This window comes from Arachis ipaensis, chromosome B02 (assembly GCF_000816755.2).
Source record: "Arachis ipaensis cultivar K30076 chromosome B02, Araip1.1, whole genome shotgun sequence".
NCBI lineage: Eukaryota > Viridiplantae > Streptophyta > Magnoliopsida > Fabales > Fabaceae > Arachis > Arachis ipaensis.
The window spans coordinates 96,518,854-96,530,944 of record NC_029786.2 but is presented as its reverse complement, the minus strand read 5'-3'; the positions used below and the strand labels follow the sequence as shown (position 1 = coordinate 96,530,944).

The following is a 12,091-nucleotide window of genomic DNA, read 5'->3' as shown; positions in this document are numbered from 1 at the left end:
TGTTTTCTTCTGTTATAATGAGTTATTTGGTTGCCAAGGAAAAATGATATGCAATATCTAACCTCTGGATGCTTACAACTATAAAACTGGAATATGCTCACTCTGATTAAATAATATGCATCACTTTCTGCTTTTTGTTTGAAAACTTAACAGCCCAAACTTTTAGATTTACTGTCCATACAGATTTTCTTCCTGAAGAGATCTAACTCTCGCTTTACACTTTCATCTTGGCAAATGCTGCAGATCCATTTAACATGGCACCTCAGAAAGCATTGGAGTTAATTGGAAAAAGTTTGAGCAATCAGTATGAAAGGTGGCAACCAAAGGTGGAAATGTTTAGCTTGTTAAATCCATTATCATATTCCTCTTTGATGTTGATGTTTAGTTAATCCTGTGGGCATGAATTGTCAATAGGCTCGGATCAAGTGTCAACTTGATCCAACAATTGATGAGGTGAAAAAGCTTTGTATTACATGCCGTAGATATGCAAAGTCTGAAAGAGTATTATTTCATTACAATGGCCATGGTGTTCCAAAGCCAACTCCCAATGGTGAAATTTGGGTCTTCAATAAGGTATTTTTTCTGTCCTTGATAATACTTGATGTGAGATATTTATTTGGTAGGTCATATATTACGTTATTTCAACTGGCGATTATCATGTCTGGCCAATGCACAGGGACGGCAGATATATGAACTGAGCACATATATTTTAATATTTATATGTCAAGTTATGTTATGTCTCTCTGTGAGGTGAATGAACTAAACCGTGTAACAAATATATTTGAATTGGAAGTTGGATTAGTACTAATAAAATAACTTGGCTAGAGAAATAGAGAATATAGGTATGTAAAGTCCCTAAATGATCACAAATAATAATGCAAGTTCTCATAAATTAATACTAACCTGTTCTACATCAGAAAATTGGATAAATAATACTAAACAGGGAAAATGGAGGGTCCAAATGTGAGGGGGAAAAATAGTCAAAGTATTAGAAGTTAGTCTTATGTTGCTTGGATTTTGTTCACATTTGCCCTTGGAGGGTGCAAGCTAAGGAACAAATTTTGGTCATGTTCCTCATCCAAATTATTTATAGAAGAAAGTATCGAATACTTCATCAAATCTTAAGGCAATAAATATTTGTACTTTCATTACTTTACATTTTGTAGTTTCTGTTTTTTCATATTTTAACTGTTGTCCTAAGGCGTATATTAATGGAAACCTTTCTTATAATGGGAATTGTTACTCCCGTATATGCGTCAAGATCCTAGATATGTGGGTCTTATACTATGTATCAAGGATGTGCTTTTATATAAAAACGTGTTTTTCCTCTTTTCATTTCATTTGTTGACCTTTTTATTTTTCCTTTTCTGTTCTTTTGCGTTTTGTTTCTTTTCGTTTTGTGGTTAATACTCAAGTTAATAATTGTGTTAGCCAGTTTTTCATTAGAGTAATAAATTAAGTCGAGGAATGGTCTATTTGAATCAAGGACCAAAGTGACTGTGGGTAGTCTTTAGGTTTTGTAATCTGCTTTTTCCACTACATTCTTTGTTTGATATTTTCTTTCTTATATAGCATTGCAACTATTCTCATAGGAAATATGAACTTAGAATCTTTTCAGCAGCATTTTGTTTATTTGGCAACTTATAGAAGAAAGTAAAATGGAGGTGAGGGAGAGATTATAGAATCTGAAAAAGGTGTGCACAGGTTTTTATAATTTAGTTCTTCCAAAAGCTTTAGTTTTGAGAGACACATGAATACTCTGATATCTCACACCCACATTCACATGAGCTCATTGGTCGCAGGCACAATTTATCTTGTGCTAAAATCTAACTCCTACTTATAGATAAGGACCGCATTTTAGACAAGTTGGTCATAGAGCTTCTAAACCATGTCGGAAATAATCTCTCCAAGATGTTCAAGTTGAAGAGATAGAGGCCCATAAATTGTTTATAAATTAAAACACTTGTGATGGCAGAGAAAATATAGGCACATTTGTTCATTGATGGTTCTAAATTAGACAATATAGTAAAATAAAATGGACCTGATTCTAGTATGATAATGAATCTAAACTTGATTGAAGTGACGAAATCTTATCAGAAAACTTCGTTATTATCTCAGTCCATATATTATAATTAGTAACGAATCAACAATTTATTGTTATTCTTATTCTCATTTTCATCATTTCACATGCACTCGAGCAGAGTTATACACAGTATATCCCCTTACGAGTTGCTGACCTCGATTCGTGGCTGAAGACCCCCTCAATATATGTTTTTGACTGCTCTGCTGCTGGGGGTATTGTTAGTGCTTTCATTGAGGTATTCAGAGTCAATTATTTTAACATAACATATTGCATGGAATAGAACTGTTAGGATATGGGAACTAATTTTTTGGTTTATATTTTTGGCTCTTGGACTTGGTATTGATTAGCTTAATGAATGGAATGCTTCTAACTCCCCTGGAACCACGAGAGATTGCATTTTGCTTGCAGCATGTGAGGCACATGAGCAATTGCCTCAGAGTGCAGAATTCCCTGCTGATGTATTTACATCATGCCTTACGACACCTATTAAGATGGCATTGCGATGGTGAAGCTTCTCTTCTTATTTTAAACTTATTTCTTGCTGTATTTAATTCCTCCCATAGTCCCATTATTTAATATATTCAGGTGGTGAAAACCATGTACATCTGACGAAATGGAGGAGACAAATTACATCACACACAAAAAAAAAACTAATAGCCAATTTTATTTTTCTGCATATTTATTTGTTTAGTGAAATTGTTTACTTCTAACAAAAAATATTGCTCCTAGGTTTTGTACCCGTTCATTACTTCGCGGGTCTCTTGACTATTCACTTATAGACAAGATCCCTGGTCGTCCAAATGATAGAAAAACACTTCTGGGAGAACTAAATTGGATTTTTACTGCAGTAACCGACACAATTGCCTGGAATGTTCTTCCTCATGGTATGTTTCATCCCTGCCCATGGTTGCTGCTACACTACTGAATTGCCTCTTCTTTAATCCAATTTTCTAAGTAATTTTCATTTGTATCTTGCATATAATATTACTAATGTTTTTGACATGCAGATCTCTTTCAGAGACTGTTCAGACAGGACTTGTTAGTTGCAAGTTTATTCAGAAACTTTCTGCTGGCTGAGCGAATCATGCGATCTGCAAATTGTACTCCTGTTTCTTTTCCAATATTGCCGCCAAGCCATCAGCATCATATGTGGTATCTTAGATGATAATTTTTGTGATAATATCATATGGGCTGAAAATTTAGTTATTTGTTTATTTTGGTTAAATCTTTATGTATTTTTGTTTTCTCTATAGGGATGCATGGGACATGGCTGCTGAGCTATGCTTGTCGCAACTCCCTTCATTAGTTGAGAATCCTAATGCAGAGTTTCAGGTATCTTGGGAATCTTAAATACTTTTGAAATAGAGATTCTATCTGAACCTTGAAAATTAACGATAGGAAATTAATTGTCAGCCTAGTTCATTTTTCAGTGAGCAGTTAACAGCATTTGAGGTATGGCTTGACCATGGTTCTGAACATAAGAAGCCACCAGAGCAGTTGCCTATTGTTCTCCAGGTGTGGCACACGTTTGGCTCTCCAGTTCCTAATCCTTAAGTTATACTTCATTTCCTTTTCACAATCATATTTATTCTTGTGGGAAGATTGTAGGTATCTGCTTATATCATTTCATTCATTTGAAGGTTATCACTGTTCTTATTTCAGGTTTTGCTTAGTCAGTGCCATCGATTTAGGGCTTTAGTTCTCCTTGGAAGGTTTCTTGACATGGGACCATGGNAAACACCATGTCAAAGTTTATGGTAATCTTGTTCTATATCTGTAAAAAGGTTTGTAATGTTATATGTTGATAGTGGTTTCCTATGAACAGGCACTGTCTGTTGGAATATTTCCTTATGTTCTGAAGCTTTTACAAACAACAACACCAGAACTTCGTCAGATTCTTGTCTTCATATGGACAAAAATTCTCGCACTAGACAAGGTACCTCTGTAGGAACTTAATCATTTTCTGTAGTTATAGATTTAAATAGTAAAGTGGGTCTTGTGCTTGCTGGATGACTTTCCACATTGATAACCTTAACAAGTGTCCTTAGGGCACAACTAAAGCCTAATTCTTTTTGTCTTTATAACACTTTCTACTTTTTAATTCTTCGCAGTTATATGCTGTTGAAGCCACAATAATTGCCCTTAATTTGTCGATACTGCAATGCCTTCATTAATATAGCACTATGTATAACACCATATTAACAAGAGCGTTAATACACCAATTTTTTTCCTATGAATATATTACTAGCCTTACAAGGTTTCATATTAAATACGAGCCTGTTGCAGATTAAATGGGGTTAATCTAACAGCTTATTTAGTTTATGAAGCTCTTATGCACCCTTGGTGTTTATGTTATGTTACAGTCATGTCAGGTTGATCTAGTGAAGGATGGAGGTCATATATATTTTATTAAGTTTCTTGATAGAATGGAAGCATATCCGGAGCAACGTGCAATGGCTGCTTTTGTTTTAGCGGTAATTGTTGATGGCTACAGACGAGGTCAAGAAGCCTGTATTGAAGCTGGTTTAATCCATGTTTGCTTAAAGCATCTTCAGTCTTCATCTCCCAATGATTCGCAAACTGAACCCCTTTTCCTTCAGTGGCTTTGCCTGTGTCTGGGGAAACTGTGGGATGATTTCACAGAGGCCCAAATAATAGGTTTGCAGGAAGATGCTGTTTCTATATATGTTTCTCTACTGTCTGAACCCCAACCAGAGGTTCGCCTCCTTACTAATTAAATTTGCTGATGCATTGAGTTTCTCTTCAATGAAACAAAACGTTAATCATAGACATGATAATTTTTTTCATCTCTCCCAGGTTAGGGCTTCCGCTGTATTTGCGCTAGGTACTCTTCTCAATGTGGGAGTTGATTATTGCAGAGGTGCTGGTGGGGATGAAGATTGTGATGATGATGAAAAGTGTAGGGCTGATTTTAGTATAGTGAAAAACCTTTTGAGTGTTTCTTCAGATGGGAGTCCACTGGTGAGGGCAGAGGTAGCAGTGGGTAGGTGATTAAACATCTGAATTGAATTGTGCTTATGTCTACAAACTGTTTTGTGTCATTAAATCATTATTAGACGGAAGGTAAATAGTCTTTCAACTATTTTTGTATCTTATAAAATAATCATTACATTTGTTTTCTTCTGACTGTCAGCTTTGGGACGCTTTGCCTTTGGTCATAACAAGCACTTAAAGTCCATTGCTGCTGCTTACTGGAAACCTCAGAGTAATAGTTTGCCGAAATCCTTACCTTCACTGGCAAATGTGAATGGATCTGGTGGTGGGCATACTACCCCGAACCAGCATATGCCTCATGGAAGTATTATTTCATCTCAAATTGGACGCCTTTCGAGGATTGGAAGCGACAATTCTTCAGTAGTCCATGATGGGCGGGTCTCTTCTAGCAGTCCTCTTGCTGGTTCTGGAATTATGCATGGGTCACCTTTGTCTGATAATTCATCTCATCATTCTGATTCAGCAATACAGAATGATAGTTTTAGCAACGGAGTTGCTAACCAAACTGGACCAAAGTCCTTAGACAATGCATTGTATTCAGAATGTGTAGCTGTTATGTGTGATTTAGCAAAAGATCCATCTCCTCGCATTGCAAACCTCGGTCGCCGGATACTGTCAATAATAGGTATTGAACAAGTGGTAGCAAAACCGTCCAAGTCTGCTGGTGTTCGGATAGGTGAACCTGTGGCAAGTCTAGTTCGGTCATCTTCATGGTTTGATATGAACGGAGGTGGATCTCGTCATTTTTCCTTTTCTCATCATTTTTCCTTTCTTCTATTTTTCCCAGTAGTCATTGTAGATTGTTTCCAACAAAGTTCTGCATTAAATTTGATTTTCGTACTTATTTCTCTACAATATGCTATTGGCCTCCCTGCTTATTATGTTTGCTGTGGTGGCAGGTCACTTGCCTCTAACCTTCAGAACTCCTCCAGTCAGCCCACCTCGTGCAAATGTTTTAACTGGAATGAGAAGAGTATGCTCTTTGGATTTTAGGCCCCATATAATAACTTCTCCAGATTCTGGATTAGCTGATCCCCTTCTAGGCTCCGGAGGAGTGTCTGGGACTTCAGATCACAGTTTTCTTCCACAATCAACTATATATAATTGGAGTTGTGGGCACTTTTCCAGGCCACTACTAACTCCTTCTGATGATAGTGAAGAAGTATTGGCCAGAAGAGAGGAGAGGGAAAAAATTGCATTGGAGCAGATATCAAAGTGCCAGCACTCTGGTATATTTTTTATGCTTTGTTTGTAGTGAATAAGTTATTTGTTTTTATTTTTAAAACCACATTTGTGATTGAATTATATATGGTGTTGTATTCTGTCAGCTGTTAGCAGGCTAACCAATCCAATTGCTAAATGGGACACAAAAGGCACACAAACAATACTGTTACAGCCTTTCTCGCCTATTGTGATAGCTGCCGATGAGAATGAGCGGATCAGGTATGAAGAATTGATTAATATTACATAGCTGAATGGGGGCCGTTACTTTTTTTAACTATCAAAGATTCAAATGCTATAGATATTATATATAGGCTTATTTTGTTGTGAAGTTGGTACAACTCAGTTTCAGTCAGTTTGACAGTCAGCTGAATTCGAGTATTGCTAAGGCTGGAAAAAGGCCAAAAGGGTGATCATATTTGTTTTAAATACTACGGAAATTTGGTATTCTGCATAGGCTACAAAAACGTTGTGGTTCTAGATGTTTACTTGGTTTTGCTTGCTCTATTATATTATTTTGTCATACTTATGTTGGCTGATTGGAGTTTACCACAGGGTATGGGACCATGAACAAGCTGCACCCCTTAACAGTTTTGACAATCATGATTTTCCAGACAAAAGGATTTGTAAGCTCTGCCTGGTGAATGAGCTTGATGATAGCTTGCTTCTTGCTGCTTCATGTAATTTCCTCCTGTTTCTTAATGTTATTTCTATTTCAAACTACTGTTGGCATATAGAGTTATTTTGAAATCTTTGTCATGAAGCCGATGGAGACATTCGGATTTGGAAAGATTATACTCTGAAGGGTGAACAAAAGCTTGTCACTGCATTCTCTTCCATTCATGGTCATAAATCTGGTAGGAGTAGTCTGAATGTGAATGTTGATTGGCAACAACAATGCGGTTATCTGGTATGCTGTTCTTTTATCTTCATGGGAGTGTGTGGAATCTATCTTGCCTTGATCTCCCTCCACTTCTGCTCAAAGAGATCCATTTCTTCACACGTTTGTTTTAGTGACGTGTTTAATTTAATTGTCTTGTTGCTTGTCACATTTACCAGTATGCTTCGAGTGAGTCGTCACCTATTATGCTTTGGGATCTGGACAAGGAACAGCTTGTTAATCGTATACCTTCATCATCAGATTGCAGTATCACAGCATTGGTTAGCCTCATCTTTGCATCATGTTCTGAATGGATTGCCTAGTGAAGATTTCATATGACTTGGTTATTTGTTGATTGTTGTCATGGATCCACTCCCTTGTCTCCTTATATGATGTTTGGAATAATTTATACATCTGCAAATACATATACATGTACATATACATATCAATTTTGTGTGTTAGGATCATTCAGTTTTTTGGTAGTTGAACCAGGGGAATGTGAGCTGATAGGCCAGTAACTGAAGCCCAGCCGTACTTGAGCATTGTGAATTTATTGTTTGGCTTGTAGTTGTAAGACTTCAAGTTTCTTTTGGATGAACTGCCGTCAGTTCTGCACCTAAACTTTTTTTCTAGGGCATTTTTGTGTGTTTATGTACCTGGTTGTCATTCTTGGCAATCAATTCTCCCCTTTCCATTAAATACTCTATTCTTATGTTTCAGGCTGCATCTCAAGTACATGGAGGACAATTTGCAGCGGGTTTCGTGGATGGTTCTGTTAGACTTTATGATGTCAGGAAACCTGAAATGTGAGCACCCCATAGATGAACTTTTCTACCATGATGAAAATAAGTGTGATAATAAGTTCTCCTATGTCCTATCCTGGTGGATTGAACTGAACAGCATTGTTGTATTAGTGTTTGCGCAATGTTAATATATATCCAGATAGGCACTAATATATGTGTTACTTTTTGAAAACATCAGAGATATTAAAAATTTGAAACTTTCTTTATTTAGAAATTAGGAGGATGAGTTAGGGCTCCTAATCTTTTTCTTTCTTTTAATATCTCTGTAACGAAAACCGCAGGGTTGTCTGTGAATTACGGCCACACAGGCAGAGAGTAGAAAGAGTTGTGGGAATTGGCTTCCAACCTGGACTAGATCCCGGAAAGGTAAAATCAAGATCTTTAGAGTATCGTTTTTCCCCAGTGAAATATTCCTGTAATGCTTATATATCTTGGTATTGTTTTAATATTTATATACCCTATGAATTTGATCTTAGTATCATATCCTATTGCTTTTTTCCCCTTCAGATGGTTAGTGCTTCTCAGGCTGGGGATATCCAATTCCTGGATATCAGGAATCATAAGGGTGCTTATCTCACTATCGATGCTCACAGAGGTTCACTAACCGCTTTAGCTGTACATAGACATGCTCCCATTCTTGCCAGTGGCTCAGCAAAGCAACTTATTAAAGTCTTTAGCCTTGAGGGTGACCAACTTGGCAGCATTCGATACTACCCTACCTTAATGGCCCAGAAAATTGGTTCTGTTAGCTGCCTTGGTTTCCACCCGTACCAAGCATTGCTTGCTGCTGGTGCTGCAGACGCATGTGTCATCTATGCCGATGAGCACACTCAGGCAAGATGAATCAGCATTCTTTCTTTCCACTATGATTTTTGCTGTTTAACTTTGAACAGTTGCATCAAAGGTCTCTGGAGTGCCACAATACGTTTGTTGCAGTTTGGATAATCCTGTGATGCTGCATCAATCCCTTTCCGCTGTGAATACATCTTAAATATTGGTAGGGTGCATTTCTACTGATAGAATATGCAAAAAAATTATATTATATTCATTAGCCTCCATGGTAGATGGTTGCACTCGACAGGATGATAATCCTGCATAATTATTGGAGGCTCTGGCAAATAATGTCATCTTCGTAAATATGTGTAAATATATCATTTTCGTTCATAATTTTCATTCTTGCCTTGCGTGTTGTGTTCCATCCTTTTTCAACTTGTAAATTTTAGCCCTGAAAGTGGGGCTCATTCATACTTGCAGTTTCTCTTGAACTAGGGGCCCTTCTTTTAAGTAACATGTAATTAAATTTTATTTTATTCTACTTCCCTCATCTCTTTTCGTGTTCAAAATAGTTTCTTACTATCTATCTACTGTCAGATTGACAAATTTGATGTGTAAAAAATTTAGGGCTGGTTTGGATTGGCTTATTTAAATGACAAAAAAAAAAAAAATACTTTTATTTAAGTTTTAGACATGTTTCATACATTTTTTAGAAAGAGTACTTTTATTAAAAATAAAAGTAAATTATTTGTTTTTTCTAAAAGCCAATAATATTTTGTTTTAAAAGGAAAAAAATAGAAGTGAAAGACGTTTTTAATATTTGAAAATATTTTTCAAAAAATTTATTCAAATGTAAAATGACTTTTGTCTATTGAAAATTTTTTTTCAAAAAATAGAAAAAATAAGCATTTTTTTAAAAGTCAATTTGAACTGACCTTTAATTTATTTTGAAATAATTTAATATTAGGATGATAGGTTTTGAATGTGCCAATGTTATTATCATTCTAACAATGGAGGGATTAATATCTTTGGGTCTTACCTGATCAGTCTCGATCGTGGAAACAACAGTGTGAAGACTTTCAAGGTTTTGATACTTTAGTGCATTGAAGGTTTTAGCGGTACATCTTTTCAATGAAAGCTTTACGAACTCTTAAAAAAAAAGTGAATTGGTCTTCATTCAAAGTACCTTGATGATATTTAGTCTGAAGAGAGAACTAGAAGTGTTCCTTCTTACAAATAACTTGGGTCTTGTTCATGTTTAGTGATCCATGAGGTCTCATTCACTAAGAAACTGGTAGTGTAGAACTTCAACTACAATATGTTTTGAGAACGAGTTTCATGTACCAACGAAATAAAAGCATTTCAGTTTCTTAAGAGTTGCTAACATGGTTTATATTTACCATTTAACTTGACATCTCAATTATATTTCTTTATTAAAAGATATTGAAAAAAAAATTCTCGTGTTGCTTGTCTAGTACATGGAGATTTTTTTCGGAAATTAAGTCATGATAATAGCAAATTATACTTAGGAATATTTTCAGTCATTCATTTTTAGATTATAGGAAGCTAGTCCATTTTTTTAACTAACAACGCGCCCTTAAATCCTAAAGTACAATGTCTTAAAATGTGTTATTAAATGGAGTTATTGGTGGTTGTAATATATATACCTCGTAAGTCGTAAGTAATAAAAAATTAAAAAAAGTATTCAAATAAATTTACAAACAAATATATATATATGACCGGCCACAAAATCTGTTCACTCTACTTTTTGTAATATGTGAACGTCTAGAAGAAATTGAAAGAACCAAAACAAAGAAAACTACATAAACATAATAAACAAAGTTGAATCATTATGAATCACTGTTCTTGTCTTGGTTGATTTCGTCAAGGATCACAATTAGGGCAACTATGAAGGCATAGTCAACGTTGGGATACACTGTGACCATGAAATTGTCTTTCCCAAACATAATGCTTTGAGCAGTGTGCTTCTTGTGCATCTGCAGCCAAATGATATTGCATTGTAAATATTATAATTTGATTGTAGGAAAAGAAAAAAAAAAGAAAAAAAAGGAATTACATTATTAACATGGGCTTAACTTTCATATACTTAAAATCACTAAAACTAAAATTTTATTATATTACATTAACAAGTAGTAAAAATTAAACCCGTTAAAATTTAGCCATTTAATCTAATTCAAATTTAACTACATAATATAATTATAGAAGTGAAGGCTTAATTACCTGTGCCACAATGTTGAGAGATTCACCAGCATAAATAACACAAGATCTCTCGAACCAACTTCCTTTAACCTTAAAATCACAAACTTTTTCTTCTGTATTATGGGCTAAGAACACGTCTAATTTGGTCTTCAGCTGGAAGAGAGATGATCTCTTTAAACTGAAGATCAAATCTTTCATATCTGAGCTATCACCCCTGAACACTTGCCACCGATCATGTGCCGTCATAAGCTACACAAATTCAAATTAAATTTGGATCAATATCATAAGTTTTCATTTAAATAATAATGATGACAAGTCATGCATTAGATAGAGAAGTTTAATGGAAATCAATTAATACCCAAATTCAAGATGAAGCACCATAACTAATTGCACTAATAAGTAATAACTTTCTCAAATTCAACTCCTCCATATTTAATTAGATTATATTTATAATTCATTAATAGAATTCTCGATGGTTCAAATCTTTTATGATGAACAAAATGAAATTATATTATTCATGAAAAAATATGAAATCAAAATATCCTAAACTTAAATATCTATGGTGGAAGACAAACCTTCCGGCGAAGAGTAACAACGGGTGTTCCGGCGGCGTCGAGCAAGACACGGTGGTCCCGGAGGGTCAAAAGGGACCCCTTAAGGGTGAAGAGGGTTTGTCCATTAATATCAGTAACACTAAAACCATCAGCCAAAGTCAACACCTTCCTCACAATTGCTAGGTCAACATTATATGGAGCACAATACTGCGGCCCAATGATTCCGCCGCCGAATCCCTGCTTCTGCTGCTGGTGATTTTGCATCATGCTTCAAAGGTTGAAGCTCAAAATAATTAAACAAAACTAGATGAACCGAAAAATCTCTAGATAGATATATAGATGTTATGTGTATTTTTCTCTTGGTTTATGTGTATTTATATACGCCTTGCCTTAAAGGCTTAAACTTAGACGTGTGAGTGTGACATTTAATTTCTTATAATATATTATATATAATGTATATGAATGAAAGAGTCAAAGTTCGCGACGGTAACGCGATAAGGATCTATAGAGGGAAGGTGCTTATAGGAAGAATTGAAGGAGG

General features: G+C 35.4%; 2 protein-coding genes across 3 annotated transcripts in view; one reads left to right on the top strand and one right to left on the bottom strand.

The window, feature by feature from the left end:
* Positions 1 to 9,320, top strand: part of LOC107625845 (regulatory-associated protein of TOR 1) — a 12,344-nt gene extending 3,024 nt beyond the window's left edge. The window contains exons 3-23 of the mRNA XM_016328575.2: positions 244 to 326; positions 415 to 573; positions 2,202 to 2,318; positions 2,431 to 2,588; positions 2,813 to 2,967; positions 3,091 to 3,235; positions 3,337 to 3,415; positions 3,497 to 3,598; positions 3,746 to 3,827; positions 3,892 to 4,019; positions 4,447 to 4,800; positions 4,901 to 5,087; positions 5,238 to 5,828; positions 5,998 to 6,327; positions 6,427 to 6,541; positions 6,875 to 6,999; positions 7,084 to 7,229; positions 7,379 to 7,480; positions 7,920 to 8,005; positions 8,284 to 8,368; positions 8,510 to 9,320. Coding sequence (XP_016184061.1) covers positions 244 to 326; positions 415 to 573; positions 2,202 to 2,318; positions 2,431 to 2,588; positions 2,813 to 2,967; positions 3,091 to 3,235; positions 3,337 to 3,415; positions 3,497 to 3,598; positions 3,746 to 3,827; positions 3,892 to 4,019; positions 4,447 to 4,800; positions 4,901 to 5,087; positions 5,238 to 5,828; positions 5,998 to 6,327; positions 6,427 to 6,541; positions 6,875 to 6,999; positions 7,084 to 7,229; positions 7,379 to 7,480; positions 7,920 to 8,005; positions 8,284 to 8,368; positions 8,510 to 8,845 — 3,665 coding nt within the window. The 3' untranslated portion in view covers positions 8,846 to 9,320. The remainder of the gene's footprint in view (positions 1 to 243; positions 327 to 414; positions 574 to 2,201; positions 2,319 to 2,430; positions 2,589 to 2,812; positions 2,968 to 3,090; positions 3,236 to 3,336; positions 3,416 to 3,496; positions 3,599 to 3,745; positions 3,828 to 3,891; positions 4,020 to 4,446; positions 4,801 to 4,900; positions 5,088 to 5,237; positions 5,829 to 5,997; positions 6,328 to 6,426; positions 6,542 to 6,874; positions 7,000 to 7,083; positions 7,230 to 7,378; positions 7,481 to 7,919; positions 8,006 to 8,283; positions 8,369 to 8,509) is intronic.
* On the bottom strand, positions 10,377 to 11,919 carry LOC107625844 (protein LURP-one-related 15). Of its 2 annotated transcripts, none has more exons than XM_016328574.2 (3): positions 11,572 to 11,919; positions 11,018 to 11,245; positions 10,377 to 10,773 (listed from the first exon to the last, which is right to left on the bottom strand). In XM_016328574.2, the coding sequence occupies exons 1-3, from the start codon at positions 11,815 to 11,817 to the stop codon at positions 10,627 to 10,629; spliced, it is 621 nt and encodes a 206-aa protein (XP_016184060.1). In that variant the 5' UTR covers positions 11,818 to 11,919; the 3' UTR covers positions 10,377 to 10,626. The 2 variants fall into 2 exon arrangements, 1 of the variants encoding a protein (XP_016184060.1); XR_002357882.1 differs by having other exon boundaries at positions 10,404 to 10,829; positions 10,874 to 11,245.

Bases quoted from the DNA above. Each gene is read 5' to 3' on its own strand.
- LOC107625844 (XM_016328574.2), bottom strand. From the start codon at position 11,817: ATGATGCAAAATCACCAGCAGCAGAAGCAGGGATTCGGCGGCGGAATC. The intron at 11,246-11,571 runs GTTTGTCTTCCA...GAATTTGTGTAG, and splicing joins TTGTTACTCTTCGCCGGAAG to CTTATGACGGCACATGATCG. The intron at 10,774-11,017 runs GTAATTAAGCCT...ATTTGGCTGCAG, and splicing joins CTCTCAACATTGTGGCACAG to ATGCACAAGAAGCACACTGC.